This window comes from Malania oleifera, chromosome 1 (assembly GCF_029873635.1).
Source record: "Malania oleifera isolate guangnan ecotype guangnan chromosome 1, ASM2987363v1, whole genome shotgun sequence".
NCBI lineage: Eukaryota > Viridiplantae > Streptophyta > Magnoliopsida > Santalales > Ximeniaceae > Malania > Malania oleifera.
This window is the reverse complement of record NC_080417.1, coordinates 136,831,559-136,848,816: the sequence shown is the minus strand read 5'-3', so window position 1 is coordinate 136,848,816 and position 17,258 is coordinate 136,831,559. Positions and strand designations below refer to the sequence as shown.

Sequence of the window (17,258 nt, the reverse complement as noted above, 5' to 3'; positions counted from 1 at the left end):
TGATTCATTTATTCTTAAGCATGACAATCCTCCTTAACATACGCACAAATCTAATCTAACCTAACGAAAGAAAAAATTCTTAATATATCAATAGCAGGAAAGAAATTTTAAAAATTATATTATGAGATGTGCATAAATTTTAAATGTAGTGTTTTATTTTAGGAAAAAAAGATTTTCTTTAAGCATGTCCGTATTAAACTTAATTAGTCTTCACTCACGAATTCATATTAATTGTTTAAAATTACCCTTAGAAGGGTTAACATTTAAAAGAAATTTTAAAGCATAGAAATGATAATCCTAAATTAGAGCACCAATTTTTAAAGTCTTGGGATGTTACATCGCCCAAGTGACGGTTTCTCTTTCGCGGTGAGAAAATTTTGGTCATGGTCCGGTAGACAACAAGTGGCAGTTTCTACTTGCTCGTCATTTTCTTCTTTTCTTTTCTCGCGAAAAGGGGGGAGGAAAATCAGCGAGATAATTTTCTCTCTCTGCGGAGTTTCTCTTGGATTGGGATCCCATCCCCCAACAAAAACATCACCAAATCTCCCACAACATCACACCACACGACACCGTTCCTTCCCCCCAAGTCCCCTCAGCCCCTGTCTTCTTGCACGAACTGCATAGGGCTGCGTTCCCTTTTCTCTCTCTTTCTCTGTGTGTCTCTCTACTCTAACCCATCATCGGATCTGAGTTCCAAGTAAAACCCATAGAGATTGATCTTCGACGTCACTCCCCTCTATACCGATCTCTCCGAATTCCCGCACCTTTCTCCCTCTGCGGCGGCGGCTCCTGCAAGTGAAGAGTGACAAAGCGCTCAGAGTGAGAGAGCGAGAGAGAAAGATAAGAGGGAGGCGTCTGATCGGATCCATTTGAGTGTGGGGCATTTGGACGAGAATGCCCAAACGATGAGCAAAGCCGGGGACGAAGAAGACGAAGAAGAGCGTTTCTATGAATCGCTTGATCGGATTCTTTCGTCTTCCTCCTCTTCCACTTCCACATCCGACGACGATGATGCTAGTTCGCCGAATTACAGTTCGACGCACTATCAGAATCACCACCACCACCACCACATTTCGATCCCCAGATTCCCCATGTCCGTGTCCAAGTACGATATCTGGGTCTCCGAGCCGTCCTCCGTCGAAGAGCGCCGTAGTCGCCTGCTCCACGAAATGGGTCTCAGTCGGGACCCTTCTCTCGCCCGCAGTAAACCCGTCATTGCTTGCGCTGCAGGAGATTTTGGGAGATCGGCGTCGTCGGATCTCTTGAGTAGTGAAAAACCGGCCGATACCAACTTTCGTGGTGGCACGGGCATGGTTCGTTCGAAATCGGACGGTTCAAGAGATTGCGACTCTTCGCCTTTGCCACATCAGTGTAATTTGTCATCCATTTGTTCTTCTCCTTCGATTCTTTCTGTAAATAACCGCATTGACGTTGTTAATCCTCGGTGCGGCAATGGGTCTCCATCACCTATTGCCGTATCGCCGAATAAGCCTCCCAGGGGGAAGAATTGTAAGAGGGTCAGTGATATTAGGAGTGACTCAACTAATTCATATTCGAACCCTAGCCTTAATTGTAATTCCTTGCCAGTCGCTGCAAATGGTGGTGGAGAGTTTGAGGAAGATTCAGATTGTAGTGGGATTGGTAGAGCCCAAGACCAGGTATGCACAATCAAGGATCTTGACAATGGGAAGGAATTTGTGGTTAATGAGCTTAGGGAAGATGGTATGTGGAACAAGCTTAAAGAGGTTGGGACTGGCAGGCAGTTGACTATGGAAGAGTTTGAGATGTGTGTTGGGCATTCACCTATTGTGCAGGAACTGATGCGGAGGCAGAATGTGGAGGAAGGCAATAATAAGGACAATTCAGATTCAAATGTGAATGGTGGAAGTGGGAGCAGTTTGAAGACGAAGAAGAAAGGGGGTTGGTTTAAGAGCATCAGGAATGTTGCCAGTTCTGTGACGGGCAATAAAGAGAGGCGGAGCAGTGATGAGAGGGATACCTCATCAGAAAAGGGGGGACGGAGGTCAAGCTCCGCGACTGATGATAGCCAGGATGTTTCATTTCATGGGCCTGAGAGAATTAGGGTTAGGCCGTATGGAAAGTCATGCAAAGAGCTCACTGCGCTTTACAAGAGCCAGGAGATACAGGCTCATAATGGGTCTATTTGGAGCATTAAATTTAGTTTGGATGGAAGGTATCTAGCTAGTGCAGGTGAGGATTGTGTTATTCATGTGTGGCAGGTTATGGAATCAGAGAGGAAGGGTGAGTTGTTAATGGAGAAGCTGGAGGATGGGAATCTGAATCTATTACTAATGTCAAATGGGTCTCCAGAGCCAACTTCTATATCCCCAAATGCAGATTTCTACTCAGAGAAGAAGAGAAGAGGAAAGCCATCTATTAGCAGGAAATCACTGAGTTTGGAGCAAGTTGTGGTTCCAGAGACTGTTTTTGCACTTTCAGAGAAGCCTTTTTGCTCATTCCTAGGACATCTTGATGATGTGCTTGACCTTTCATGGTCTAAGTCTCAGGTTAGTTACCATTTATGAAAAAATTATTCCTGTTATGGTTAAGTTATTATTCTCATATTCCAGTAGGTATGCATTGTCAATCAGTCTGCTTTGTTGCATGATTATTTACTTACAGCCCAAAATAAATTGATGCTTTCTCTCGTCCTTAAGTTCTGTCAGGCATTAAATGAAGAATTTTTTGTTCACACATTTAGCCTAGTGTACAAAAATATATAATGAATGGGTTAAATTGGGGAATTAAATGTGTTAACTGAAAATGTGGGAGAGATTGTTGTGCATTGGTGATATTTGAAAAAAATTGAAGAGAAAATTCTTCAGTTTTAAAGGTTAAAAATTCAAAATAAAGGGGGAAGACCTTGAAAATTTTTTTTGTTGTAGCATCAGAATGCCAAGTTGTCAGCCATTGGTTCATTTGGTTTTGGCAGTACTTGATACTGATCTTGCAGGCCTCCTGCAAACTAGCATGTTGACATAGTTTATGTGTTTGTTAGGTTGCTTTTTTATGCACTTACAAAGGAATGTGGTGTTTGGAGAGCACAAGTAGATGTTGCCTGCATGATGATTGAACAAAGAATTACAGTGATAAAATTAGTCCTTAAAGGGTCCACTTTGGCTTGTCTCTTTTGCCTTGATCCCCCCCCCCCTCTTCAACCGAAAAAAAAAAAACCCAGCCAAAGAAAAAAGAAAAAAAGGAAAAAGGATAAAAGGTATTTTGTTCCTTACATGCCCTGCCTAGGTTTTCACCTCAAGCCGTCCCCAGTATAGTTTCTTGTTTTTAACTAGACTGTTGTTTCATTGAAATAAGATTTCAAATAGTTGTTCGTCTGTAATTCAACCTGCTTCTCAAGCTTTAGATGAAATCATCCCATGATATGGGCTTGCTTCTATTGAGTGTTTGAGACCTTCGGCACACCACATTGACATTTTTGCTGAGAGTAAATTACATTCAATATATCTTTCCTCTTTGAGAAGGGGAGCTTAGGCGCAATGGTAAGGTTGTTGCCGTGTGACCTAGAGGTCACAAGTTTGAGGCGTGGAAACAGTCTCTTGCAAAAATGCAAGGTAAGGCTACGTACTATAGACCCATTGTGGTCTGCCCCTTCCCCGGACCCTGCATACGCGGGAGCTTTGTGCTCCGGGTTGCCCTTTTTTTTTTTTTTTTTTTTAAGATCTTTCCTCTTTGACTTTCGGGTGCAAAACTTTTCCTAGAAATGTTCATTAATACAAAACTCTTTGCCTCTTAACTTTCAAGCTACATCAACTTATCCTTTCTAAGTGAATGAGCTTCACTCCTCTATTCAACATACATAGGACATTTTTGTCTTCCGGAAAGTTGATCCTATTTTATTCAGTTATCTGTAGATGACTGTAAAGTCTGTAGTGGTCTAAAATCTGAATTCTTGAAAAGCACAAATATAGGGATCGTGCTAGTTGATATCATGTGATGTATTAGCACATTGATCAATTTGGAAAGTGTAATAATACTTTTAACAATTTAGCTGGTTAAGTTGTTGAAACTTGAAAGTTGCATATCGTGGACACCAGCTGGAGCTGTGACAAAGTGACAATACCAGAGGAATTGAATTGCAATATAGGTGTATGCGCCTGAAATGATGTCTATATGGTTTTGTATTAAAATAGGGCTATCCATCGTTCACTGGTTAGTGGTTAGAAAAATTGTGTATTAGTGAGAAGCAACTGGTTGTTTGATTGACTGGGATACTATTGTTGGTGTATGTGTTTGAGTACCTTTTTTTGTACATTAAAATAGAGCATTGTTTTATTTAATCATACTGTTAGTTTAAAAATGGCTTCTAACAGTTGTACATCCTTTTATGTATTTTTTGAATTTCGGGGTTTAAAGCGCAAGAAGTCATTAACAAAAGTAAAATGGGAGAAATTTCTTTTTTGACAGCCTTAAAATTGAACATAGTTCTACGAGAGATTAGTTTGGTTCCTTTCTGTGTATGTAGAAACTAGTCGATGTGGGGTTATATTATGGTGTTGAGTGCTTTCTGGTTCTAGTTTCAGACTTTGAATGCTGTGTTGACCTTTATTATAATAAATGTATTCCTTCTGAAAATATTGTATCATTCTGTTTTACTTTCTAAATGGGTCAAATGGAGGATACAATAACTCTCTATGGAATCATGGATGCATTCTTGTGCAGCAGCCAGTAGTTAACAGAATATATGGGACAACTTGGTTATGATAAAGGCCTTAGTTTTAAAATTCACATTGCTCATTAAACTCCAAGATGAAATGGTTGTTTGTTTGGCTATTGATGTGTATTATAGAATATTAATAGTGGATGAAGACTATGAGGAACTGAAAAACACTTCAGTTCCAACTATTACAATCCATGTGGTATGTGGAACATTGATGAATTGGATGTTTATTGCCTGAGAGCTGTTCTCAATATTGAAATATGCATCCTCCCTTTTAAGCATGCCATGCTAATCTTTTTTCCATATGGTTTCTGGGTATGCGAATTCCCATTCAATAATCTAGGGGCAGAAGCCAGTAATTTAATATGATATTAAACATTGGTAGATGACTCTCTGACCTCAGCACAACATTACATTGTGCTACTGTCCAGGGCTTTTAACTGCATGATTTTCAGGTTTGGTACTTGGACCCTCCATTATATTTATAGGGTAGATTACTTGTGTCCAGCACCTGGTTGTGGGACATGGATGGCCTGCTGGACATTTCAAAATGATGGAAAATCTCTAGAAAATAGTAGGATAGCTTGACACTTAGACATGCACTCATACTTGAAGTTAGACATGCACTCATACTTGATTCTGCAGTCACTGGGAAGCAACATAGATTTTCAATAAGGTCTCCAAGATAACATTGAACTAATGAGTATAATATTTATCTTGTGTTGTTATTTTCTTGATATTATTTTCTAGCGCCTTGCTGTTTAAGGTAGTTGCAACAAAGTCCTCCCAATATTTTAAAACATTGGATGGATACTTATTGAGCTTCGGTTTAGTAAATTATGATTTTTGGACTGTCAGTGATACAGTTCTGTTGGATTTGATAACTCTGTCCTGACTCGGTTGACTATTCCTGACACAGTGCAATTTGACATGATCATGTAAAGATACTTTTTTTGTCTGGATTTTTAGATTTGCTATTTATTGGAGTTCTATATTCATGCAGAACCAACTGCGGGTGGGGTACATGTGAGCTCTAGGATTTGACAGCCTGGGACTGGGAGCCTGCCCCCACTCCTATATACTACTACTCATGCTTATTTTTTGTACATCATAGCCTTTCTTCTCATTCTCATATATTGGGTAGATGCAAAAACTTTGATGCTGCTGAAATTGCTGACTTCCTCTTAGATATTTGATATGTTCCTGTCAGATTGTGTTCTGAATTTCAATATTTTTTTTAAAATTTTGCTCCTAATTTATATTTGAGTGGATATGCGACTATGGGATAAACACTTAACAGCCAATCAACAATTGAAAGTATACAAGCTTGAAGATGAGAAGAAAATAATGCAGATGTCAAACTGTTAGAAAGATATTTAATTTGCATAAATCACGGGAGGCCAGTGATATTTCAGAAAGTGCAAAAGAAGTCATGCATGGAGAATCCTTGAGTTTTGTGTGTGCATATGCGTGTTTGTGTGCGTCCTCAATTATATATTGAAGTATTGAATATATAAACAGCTGCATTTGTGCAAGTGACCGAGGTTCTTTTAGATTTGTGAGTTCTAACTTCTTGCTAATTAAATTTTCATCAAATGTCTTATTTTCTGAATTTCTACTTTTCAGCATTTGCTCTCATCTTCAATGGACAAAACGGTGCGGCTCTGGAACTTGTCAAGCCAGTCTTGTTTAAAAGTATTTTCGCATAGTGATTATGGTAAGTATTTGCTAGTTAGCAGTTGTTGTGTCAAGTATTTTTTAGCTCTGAGAGATAATGTGGTTGAATTCTTTACAACGAGACACTACTAGAACAATATCAAAAGTCTTCCTCTACTCGTAGAAAAATCATACTTAAGAGAACTTATAAAAAAAAGTCTGATATTTTACTAAATTGATCAACAAATTCAAGGAAGAATTTCTTTGTATGTTTAATGTCTTAGGATGGGATAGATTTATTTCATATCAACCAAGTCCAGAGGTCGTGATAAGTCCAAATCATACAGATCCAAGTCCAGAAGTAAAATCAGATGAAATTAGAGGGGTTAGCACATGCTGGGTGTTCTTCTGTAACTCCTAAGTGCTCCCCTATGTTAGTCAGTTGTGTTTTGGGCAATAATTAGTTGGGTAGCTTGTTTCATAAAAAGTATGCGTTAGTGAATCTGTACACTGAAATGGTTAAAATGACTTTTCTCCCATAGTTTTCTTTGACGGGGTTTCCTGGGAATCGTACTTGAAGGGATTGAATAGGAAATGATATTCGAATTATAGAATTATAATGAAATATGTTGAACCAACATTTCTTGAATTTGAAGAAGAGTCTAAAGAAATGATTTGGCCCTCTTATTTTTATTCCTAAAACCGAGAGATCCATGAATCGGGATCCTAATGCATATATATATATATACACACACACACACTATATTAGTGTGTGGTTGGAGGTACAAGAATTTTTGAAGATGGGTACTTTCATATCATATCTTTTTGGATTAGTGATACTACCTTCCTTTGCATTTGTAATGGGTTGAGGGCAGTTTAATAATATAATATTCAATATTGATCGTTGTTGTCCAAATATATATATATATATATATATATATAGACGTAAAATACAATATATTGTATCTTTCAGTTATAATGGTTTATTTATTAGCTAATTTCATTGCTACTTTTGGATTTTCCTTGACACAGTAACTTGCATCCAGTTTAATCCTGTTGATGATAGATACTTCATCAGTGGTTCCCTAGATGCAAAGGTCCGCATATGGAGCATTCCTGATCGTCAAGTTGTTGATTGGAATGATCTGCATGAGATGATCACTGCAGCTTGCTACACACCAGATGGTCAGGTTGGTCCTTTTTCAATTTACCTACGATCATTGTATGATACACAAAAGATTTATGTGGCTGAAAGAATTTTTGTTGATTTCAAAAGGGTGCACTGGTTGGTTCAAACAAGGGGAGCTGCCGATTGTACAACACAGCTGGTATGACTCTGTTGAGCGCTTGTTTGTGTTATTTGTTGTGTGAGATTTCCTCCCTCTCTGTCTTTGATGTATTAATTGTAATTTTTTTTTCCAGAAAATAAGTTGCAGCAAAAAAGTCAAATCAATTTGCAGAATAAAAAAAAGAAATCACATCAGAAGAAAATTACCGGTTTCCAGGTATTAACTGGCCCTATATTGTTAAGAGAAACATTATTCTTTCCATTTCTCCTGTTATTGAGCTATTTTCACTTGGGCCGAAGTTTTTTTGGGGGCAGGGGGGGGGGGGGTTGCGTTGAGTTTGCACCTCATCCTTGTTCAGTTGCTGATTAGTTTAATTATACAGTTTGCTCCAGGAAGTTCATCAGAGGTGCTTATTACATCTGCAGATTCACGAATTCGGGTCATTGAGGGTATTGATCTGGTTCACAAATTCAAAGGTAACACTGAAATATTATATATTGTTTTGTCCGTATATTGTGTAGTTGCCTGAGATTGTGATTTGAGTTGTGGTTGGTGAATTATATTGCAAAAGTTACAAATTCAATTATATTAAATAAATATTTCAGCGTGGCCAATGTTTAAAATGCGGAGTTTTTGTGACTAGTGTGGATTAATTTGGTAGTCAACTTCTCAGTTATAATTGACTTGCATCAGGGATTGGCAGTGAGCCTGCCAGGCATGTTTCTCCCATTTCCAGGGATGAATTCATTATTCATCTTTTTTGGAGTGACAGGATGGAGTTACTATTCTTATTGCAGTAGTATTAAGTATGGAATTAAAGTAAGGAATAACAGTAAGTTTTTATCTGTTGAAGGATGCTTGAGAGTTTCAAGGGTTTTAAGTTATGACTAAAACAGAATTTACGGACTTAATAATGCTGGCAGTAGAGTTGTCAGAATTGTGGAAACTGTTGGATGAGAAATACTTCATAGTGATTGTGTTTGTTATGTTGGATTGGTTATCCATAAAAGAGGAGATTGAAATAGGATTTGCCTTCAAAATGAAGAGTATTGAATAGGAAGAGTGCTGGTTGAGTAATGTTAGGTTGTAGAACAACTGCATGCCAATTGAGATATATGGTACAAACTATTAGCAGTCTCTGTTTTAACCTGTTTATAACAATGAATGTATAGCTAAGCTGCTGATGCTGAAATGGATGAGGGGTAGTATGAATAAAGATGAAACAAGAGACAATTGCCTTTGCTATAATTTAAAAGGTTGTACTCATTGATAACTAAGATGCAGAAAATATTTATGATTCCTTGGTTTTGGCCATGTGCAAATATTATAATTTTGATTAGATTTAATGATGGTACAAGCCACAAGGCTAGAAGAGCTAATTCCTTCTGCAAAGTGCATAAAGAAATAAATATATGTACTTATTTTCCCCAAAAAACATGGCTTTCTCTTGCTTCGCATATTTGAGCTATAGTATTGATGTGTTTCTTGATAATTGATAAATTTGTCAATGAGAAGTGCACAACTGGGGTGCACAATCCAGTCATATTGTGTCTGAAACTGCAGATATGAGATTATGGTAGGGTTTGAAATGGATCCCTAAGTTTGAGCTTCAATGCCATAAAATCAAGTTTAGGAGCAAGATGTGCATTTGACAAGATGCAACTCAATCTTGTATGTAACAAATTTGTGGAAGTGTTGTCATGTAACAAAAAATAGTTGAATCTACAATAATTTTATCAAGCGTAAAATGAATTGGTTTAAGAACCAAAGGTGAAGTCGGCATGCTTGGGGATGTTTTGGTTTTTGTTGCTTGCATTTACATGCATTTGGGTGTGTTTTATCTATTTTTATTTTATTTTGTTTATTTATTTTTTGTTTCTGAAAAATGATGAAACAGTCTTATGAAGTTCTTTGGAAACTATGTTCCAATTTCCAAAGGAGGGGAAACCAGGAAAGTTACCAGAAATTTTACCGAATATGCCTCATGTGGCTAAGCTTTAGAATTTGGTAAAAGATATAAAAAGCACAAACAAAAATGTTCTGAAATTAGTATCTAGGTTGCATCCAAGAAGAAATGAGAGAGTACAAATAATAGGTTTTGGGCCTTCGGATTATCTGGTAAGCCTTAGATTATATTTCAACTAGAAATCATGGTGTGTTATCAATGCAATTTTCAAGTGTTGCACGTCAGATTTGTTGAATACTTCATAAACTTGGGGTGAAACTTATGGAAATTGTAGGAGTACTGTTCAAATAAACATGTAAGCATGATCTATGTTGCAAGGGTCTTTTGCCTTGGTGATATCCTAAATCGTGCCTATCTTTTGGTGAGTCCCACTCTAAACTAGCATCATCATGGTGCTTATGAATCACTGTTTAATGTTTGATAATTAGGCATGAGTGATTATTCCCCATTGAAATTCTGGTAATGTAATGATCATTTTTTTTTGTGGGTTAATTTGTTAGTAGACATCAATACAAGCTCAAATACAGAACCTCAAAACCGCAAACAACAAACGATAAAACGAATACACAAGCTGAATGCAGAAAACAGCAAGACTGCAGAGCAAAGCAACACCAAATTAGTGGAGCATGCTACCGGCCAAACATCAGCACCAAAATGTGCAAGACAAACTCCTAACAAGAATGATACACAGATTACTTAATTTGAATACAAAACAGTAGGTGCATCAAGCTTTATATGTCTTCTAAAACCCATTTCTCAAAACAATTGCTATTCCTTTCATTGCTTTCAGTTCAATAGCAAAGGGGCTAAAAAACTTGAGCTTATGTCCTCATAAATCTTCTTCATATGTGCTGCTTGAGCATGGAGTCTTGAATGGCCTGCTATTATTTCTCTCAATCCAATTATGATAGGTTGCTCCACTCAATGGCAATTCAAATTCTGTTAGTAAGCTTCTCTTTTCTTGCATTTAAGCAAACCAACTTCAAGCATCCAATATGTGCTAGATCTGCCCATATTTTCTGAGTAGTGCTCTCACACCCATTTTGAAAACCCAGTCAAAAGAAAGAGAAAAAAAAAAAAAAAAATCGGTTTTCATTTGCATTCTGACACAGCAGATGCTTGGAACAGTAAAATGATTGCTTTTCCCATCTAAACATGATGAGTTGGTGATATCTATTACTACATGCAGCTAAACTATGGCCCTGTTATTTGAAATTTACCTTTTTTTATCAGGGAACCAGAAAAAATAGTGCATTGTCATTGTGTAATATGACTAGTTTTTCTCAACTGTCAAAGTTCAGCAATGCCCAGCTTTTTCCCATTCTACCTTCCGCAACAGCGCTCTTTGATTACCTGTCCATAGGTGTTCCAAATGAATTTAATTTTCATGCCAGAAACTAGTGTTGGCTCCATTATCCACAATGTACTGTAAGATTTGGGCTTAAATTTCCAGCACCAAGTACTTCTATTGGGTGATTTTATGTCTATCCTTCTGGAGTATATTGAAATCACCACAAAGCAGGGGGATCTGTTAACAATGAACCATCATTAGTTTTTGTAATTCCTAAGCCTCCTTGTGAGGAAACCATAAACTTTCCCAAGAAGCTAATCAAACTCTTTTGTTAAGCTCATTCTGGGACCATAAAAGTTGCGGACCCTTGTCCCCAGCAGTTTTGATGACTTTTGTTGTAGGGACAAACATGCTGCACTAGTCCATCTGAAGGCTTTGTAAAGCAGCAGCCTCCAACTGAAGTGTGCCTACATATGATAAGAACTTTATCCAAGTATAACTCTTGCAGTGACCTCATCAAAGAAAGGTCGGCAGCCCTTGACACGGAGAGAACTTAATTTTTTTAAAGGACTTGTGGTACTTACTGCACATTTGGTACTTAGGAATGGAATGGAATGGAATTGGGGGGGATGGCATCAAATTTATTACTTGATTTCATCATACTATCCTTTCTATCTTCACTCCATTCCATTCCCATCCCACTTCATTCCACAAACCAAACATGCTGTTAGTAGAATTACTACGCTAAGCAAACAGATTCATGTTGAATGAAGCTCAACAAATGCCTTGGCAACTAGTCTCTGCATTATAAAAAACCAGATTGCTGTGATTTACTGGTTGTTCTCATTTGGAGAACTCTTATCACTTGTCAAAATTTTTAAGGTTCAGGCTTGTTCAGTGAAGGTGTGATTGGTCCCCTTTTTCATCTATATTCCCATGCTAGGATATTTCATCAACCCAAAATTTAGAAAATAGGTTAGGAGTTATGCATTAGAAGCTCAACTTATTCACTGATTAGGGTATGCTTTCAAATAACTGAGGCAAGGAGAGTTTTTGTGATGTTTTAGTTATAATTATTGATGGTATCACCAGCTTTGCTGGAATCTTGAGAATGTATCATGGTAAAAAAAATCCCCATTTTGTCTTCTATAATTTTTGAGTGCATGATTGATGTTATTATGCAACAGGTTTCCGCAACACAAGCAGCCAAATCTCAGCCTCCCTCACAGCAAATGGAAAATATGTGGTGTGTGCGAGTGAGGATTCTCATGTGTTTGTGTGGACATACGAAGGTGATTCCCGACTTAGCAGGACCAAAGGTGTTACTGTCACACGCTCTTATGAACATTTCCACTGCCAAGATGTATCGGTTGCCATCCCTTGGCCTGGCATTGTTGACATGTGGGAGCTCCAAGACTCATGTTCAGGGGAGCTAAATGGGCTTGGCAATCATCTGGACGAGGCCTCAGCAGCCAACCACCCTCCTACTCCTGTTGAGGAGATTATTTGTAATGAGGGTTCACCATCATTACCTGGGCGTATCAGTAGCCCACTTCATGGTACTATTTCGAGTGCAAGCAACAGCTACTTCTTTGATAGAATCTCTGCAACATGGCCAGAAGAAAAGCTTCTTTTGGCTGCGAAGAACCAGAGTCCTCAAGCCAGCATGGACTTCTCCAATGGGATGCTGAATAGGTCTGCTTGGGGTTTGGTCATTGTAACTGCTGGCGTCCGGGGGGAAATCAGAACTTTCCAAAACTTTGGATTGCCAGTTCGGATATAAATGGATTCATCTCCAGCACAGGGAAAATGAGTTCCTGAAGTACTTGAAATCGGTTTGCACCAATCCCCCCTTCATTGAAAAAATGTGTACAGAGGGAAAAAAAAAAAAAAAAAAAAAGGGTGAGATTTGTAATATTGGCGAATTCAATTCTTGTTTTCATGTGCTTGTGCCTGTCAGATCTGGGATGGGGGATGGGAGAGCCAGTCTGGCTAGGCATGGAGGAAAAAGGATAGATTTGTCAAGGGGAAAAAAAAAAAAAAACAATGGGGGAAAAAAAAGAGATTATACTTTGAATTTAGAAAACGATGGATTTCTGTGATCGGGAATTGTAGAGTTATGAGCATGATAAAATCTTATTGAATTAAAAAAATATAATTCTTTTACAATTCATTCGAAATCATTCTAGTTGTGTGAAACTGGCCGCAGGCCAGGAAATTGTTCATCCTCTTTTTGGAGTTTTGTAAGCCTGTTTTGATTATGTGATGTAAATTTTAGCTTTTTATTCTACTGAGGAAGCTCTGTCAAAAACAGAGGAGGCCAAGGCCAACAAGAAATGAAGACAGAAAGCAGTGTTTTAGGTGTTTGTATGGTCGGAGCTGCAAGAACATTCTGATAAAAAATTATATAAATTCACTTAGGTGGCATATGGGAGTATTAATATTTGAAGCTTGGTTTTATTATATTCATGAGTCTAAAATTGAATTGATAAACATTTGATCAATTAGTACTTGTTTCAACTTTCAAAATTCATGTATCCAAGGCCCAAAGAATTGGAATAGTTGAAATATTTGTTCTACTTATCTTTGACAAATGATAAGTTCTCATTAAAAAAAAAATATTAAACTTCTAGTACGAAGGGCTAAATATAATTAAACAAGCATTTGAGGTTCATTTAATCACTGGATCAATCTTTTGGGTCCAGTGATTATCTCCTTGCTCTTCAAAGTGAGTTGTGTTAGGGTTCAATTTGCCGGTTGGAGTACAGTTTGGATAGTTAGGTAAATGCTCCTAGGAGCGACTTTGTATAGACTTGTCATGAATTATACCATTTCATTATCATTAAGTGGGTCCCTAGGAGAGACTTTAAGTGTAAAAAGAAAAACATTAGATGTAAGTACATCCTAAATTTTCATTTAGGAGTAACAGCAACCCTAATAATATTTATCAAAACAGTAATTAAGAGCTTGTTATCAATTGAGAATAACTTAATAGAGATAGACAGATAATTAAGAGTGATTTTGTTTTCGCACCGTAAATGATATCATTCATCATTAAGTCTCTTTGTTTTATTTTTTATTTTTTTCCTAATAATATTTGATATTGGGAAGCAAAAAAGAAATTGAATTGAACTAAAACATTGAAGTAAATTGAATTGAACAAAAACTGGCCATCCCAATCTCAAAGCTGGCCCAACTCCATGACATCTCCCCAGCCCCAGGCGCCCACCACATTCTTGTCCTTTCCAATTTTACAGGCCCAGAGCCCATAACTACAAGACCTTTCAATGGAAGAAAAAAGAGAGAGAGATGGTCTAAGATATCAGAGGAAATCCAAAACTCAAAGGCTGATTGGCTAATGGATTTTGAAGTGGCAGAGATCCATCTTCTGATAATTATCCTATCCTCTCAATATCTCTCTCTCTGCTTTTCCATATCCAAACAACAGGACCCATCTTTCTTGTCACCAACATTTCCTATATATACATGAATAATATCTCCACCCAATTGAGTGCTCCTCTCCTACTCTGCTAAGTTCAGTTCTGTTTTTTTAACTCAGCTAAGCAGTCCGCTGCATTTTAGTAAGGAAAGGATTGCTTAAAAGAAGAAAGAGGGAGACCCAGAATAAAGTAGTTGAAGAGCTTCTGTTTGCAGGTGACCATGGCTCTGCAGGCTTCTTCTTTGCTTCCATCTGCTCTCTCTGTGCACAAAGAGGTCTGTTAGTACTCCTTTTCTCACTTTAAAATTGTTCTTCTTGCTGCAATTGTCATATGAAATGGGGGTTGATGTTTTAGGATATGTTTCATGTTTGCAGGGCAAGTCCAGTGCAGCTTTCAGGGACTCAAGTCTATTTGGAATTTCCCTCTCTGACCATCTCAAAGCTGACTGCAGATCTGCTGCATTGAGAAGCAAGGTATTCCCCACATCAGTTCAATTTCCTTTCCTAGTAGAAAATAAGTTCTTCATGCCCTCAAAATTCTAGTGTTTGAACTTCTTATCGATGATTTATGTAATTTTTTGCATAAAGAAGAAACATCAGTTCAGTTTCTTCTATTACCCGCACTTTTTTAAATGGATGAATTATGTTGAAGAGAGAATTTTTCAAAATGGGTGTTGTGTAAAGAATTAGAAAAGGCTGACTTTAGCTCTTCTACGTTGAGAAGAAAAGGTAGCAACGTCAGTTTTAATTTCAATTGCTCAGAACAAAATTCAGGTGCATAACTGACGGCTTTTATTGAACTAATAATGACTAGATATGGGATACAATCTTTTAGGAACTTCAAACTAAAATTTAGGAAGGCATCTCTTCTAAGATGCTGATGGGTTGCTGACATTCCGTGGCTTAGTATAGAACAATTAAGCTTATATGAAAACTGGCTGGAAATACAGTATTTTTTATATTATATTGACCTTTTATGGAATTCTGTTGTACTCTGTTGAAGATTGTGGTCTTTAGTTCTTGTACATTGAGAATGGAAAATTTTAATACTTTATGGTGTGCCTATCTTCCTACATTATATCACTGGTTTCCTGCAGAGGGAATTAAATCAAAGAAGGCAACTCACTGGAGCTGTGAGAGCTGAGACAATGGTTACAACTCCATCAATCAGCCGGGCTACACCAGAAGGGAAAAAGACTCTAAGACAGGGCAGTGTAGTGATCACGGGAGCATCGTCCGGACTGGGTCTGGCCACTGCTAAAGCTCTGGCTGAAACAGGTAAATGGCACGTAATTATGGCCTGCAGAGATTTCCTCAAGGCTGAACGTGCTGTTAAGTCGGTTGGCATTGCAAAGGAAAACTACACCATTATGCATCTAGACCTTGCCTCCCTTGACAGTGTCCGACAATTTGTGGATAACTTCAGACGATCAGGCAGGCCACTCGATGTCCTGGTCTGCAATGCTGCTGTCTACCTTCCTACTGCCAAGGAGCCTACATTCACTGCCGAAGGATTTGAACTTAGTGTGGGGACTAACCACCTTGGCCACTTTCTCCTTTCGCGGTTGCTGCTTGATGATTTGAAGAAATCTGATTACCCGTCAAAGCGACTCATTATAGTTGGTTCAATTACAGGTGCTAGCTAGAATCCACAACAGTACAATAGCTAAAATTTTGTTTCATGTCCCCTTTTCCAGTTTCCACTGCATTGCAAATCCATTTTATTGCATATTGAGATATTATTCCTTCTCCAGGCATGCATTGCTTCTCCCCCAATTAAAACTTCAATCTTCATCATTTTAGCAGTTTGGTAGTTTCAGCCTCCGAGCCACAATCTGTGCAATTTCTAAATTTTGTGCCACTTCTTTGAACATGTTAGGGAACACAAACACCTTGGCTGGAAATGTACCTCCGAAGGCCAACCTTGGGGACTTGAGGGGACTTGCAGGGGGCTTAAATGGGCTAAACAGCTCAGCCATGGTTGACGGTGGAGACTTTGATGGCGCTAAGGCTTACAAGGACAGCAAGGTCTGCAACATGCTGACTATGCAGGAGTTCCACAGGCGTTTCCATGAGGAAACAGGGATCGCATTTGCTTCACTTTACCCAGGCTGCATTGCCACAACTGGCTTGTTTAGGGAACATATCCCCTTATTCAGGCTTCTCTTCCCTCCATTCCAGAAATACATTACCAAGGGCTATGTTTCTGAAGAAGAAGCTGGAAAAAGACTCGCACAGGTAAGATTAATGCATGTGTGAGACAAAACCGTGGGGGCAGGGGGGTGGGGAAGGTTGGGGATGGGGTTAATTAGTGATCCTGTGTTGCTAATCTGGTTGTTGGTTCCTGTTTCAGGTTGTGAGTGAACCAAGCTTGACAAAGTCTGGTGTGTACTGGAGCTGGAACAAGAACTCAGCTTCATTTGAGAACCAGTTGTCTAAAGAAGCCAGTGATGTAGAGAAGGCGCGGAAAGTGTGGGAAATCAGTGAGAAACTTGTTGGTTTGGCTTAAATGAGAGAGTGCTAAGATGTTCTTCTTGTCAACTAATCTTTGCCAGAGGAGAGCATTTACAGGGAATGAGGCTTCATTCTTGAAATTAGAGTTCAGGTTCAGATTTCTTCTGTTGTAAGCGATTTTCTCTTGTAAAATCAAATGGCTTGAAAGAGATGGAAGTGGACATTAAAATCACTCACCCCTTTTGTGAACGGAAAATCTACACTGGTAGCATTTCCAACATGGGAAAGAAAATGATGTTTGTGATTTTAAGAATTTGGAATGTTTATGGTAACTTGATTAATGCACATTGTTTTTCCAACTTTCAAGCTGGAAAATCTCCCTAAATCCCAAGCACAATTTAGTTAAGTGTGTAATTTTACACTTTGAGTAGGCAGGTGAATAACAAGCAACTTCTGATATTAATTGA

General features: G+C 38.2%; 2 protein-coding genes across 2 annotated transcripts; both read left to right on the top strand.

Annotated features, from left to right (window-relative positions):
* Window positions 1-363: 363 nt before the first annotated feature.
* LOC131147265 (uncharacterized) lies at window positions 364-13,081 on the top strand. Its single transcript, XM_058097048.1, has 7 exons — window positions 364-2,528; window positions 6,323-6,413; window positions 7,385-7,542; window positions 7,629-7,680; window positions 7,775-7,857; window positions 8,024-8,117; window positions 12,086-13,081. Exons 1-7 carry the CDS (start codon window positions 906-908, stop codon window positions 12,679-12,681), a joined length of 2,697 nt encoding a protein of 898 aa, XP_057953031.1. The 5' UTR covers window positions 364-905; the 3' UTR covers window positions 12,682-13,081.
* A 1,171-nt stretch (window positions 13,082-14,252) lies between these two features.
* On the top strand, window positions 14,253-17,023 carry LOC131147263 (protochlorophyllide reductase, chloroplastic). Its single transcript, XM_058097047.1, has 5 exons — window positions 14,253-14,612; window positions 14,713-14,811; window positions 15,435-15,972; window positions 16,217-16,575; window positions 16,691-17,023. The coding sequence occupies exons 1-5, from the start codon at window positions 14,559-14,561 to the stop codon at window positions 16,844-16,846; spliced, it is 1,206 nt and encodes a 401-aa protein (XP_057953030.1). The 5' UTR covers window positions 14,253-14,558; the 3' UTR covers window positions 16,847-17,023.
* Window positions 17,024-17,258: the final 235 nt, after the last annotated feature.

Excerpts from the sequence above, each read along its gene's own strand:
- LOC131147265 (XM_058097048.1), top strand. The coding sequence starts at position 906 with ATGAGCAAAGCCGGGGACGAAGAAGACGAAGAAGAGCGTTTCTATGAA. Across the intron at positions 6,414-7,384 it reads ATTTTCGCATAGTGATTATG|TAACTTGCATCCAGTTTAAT; the intron begins GTAAGTATTTGC and ends TCCTTGACACAG. Across the intron at positions 7,681-7,774 it reads CCGATTGTACAACACAGCTG|AAAATAAGTTGCAGCAAAAA; the intron begins GTATGACTCTGT and ends TTTTTTTTCCAG.
- LOC131147263 (XM_058097047.1), top strand. The coding sequence starts at position 14,559 with ATGGCTCTGCAGGCTTCTTCTTTGCTTCCATCTGCTCTCTCTGTGCAC. Across the intron at positions 14,613-14,712 it reads CTCTCTCTGTGCACAAAGAG|GGCAAGTCCAGTGCAGCTTT; the intron begins GTCTGTTAGTAC and ends TCATGTTTGCAG. Across the intron at positions 16,576-16,690 it reads CTGGAAAAAGACTCGCACAG|GTTGTGAGTGAACCAAGCTT; the intron begins GTAAGATTAATG and ends TTCCTGTTTCAG.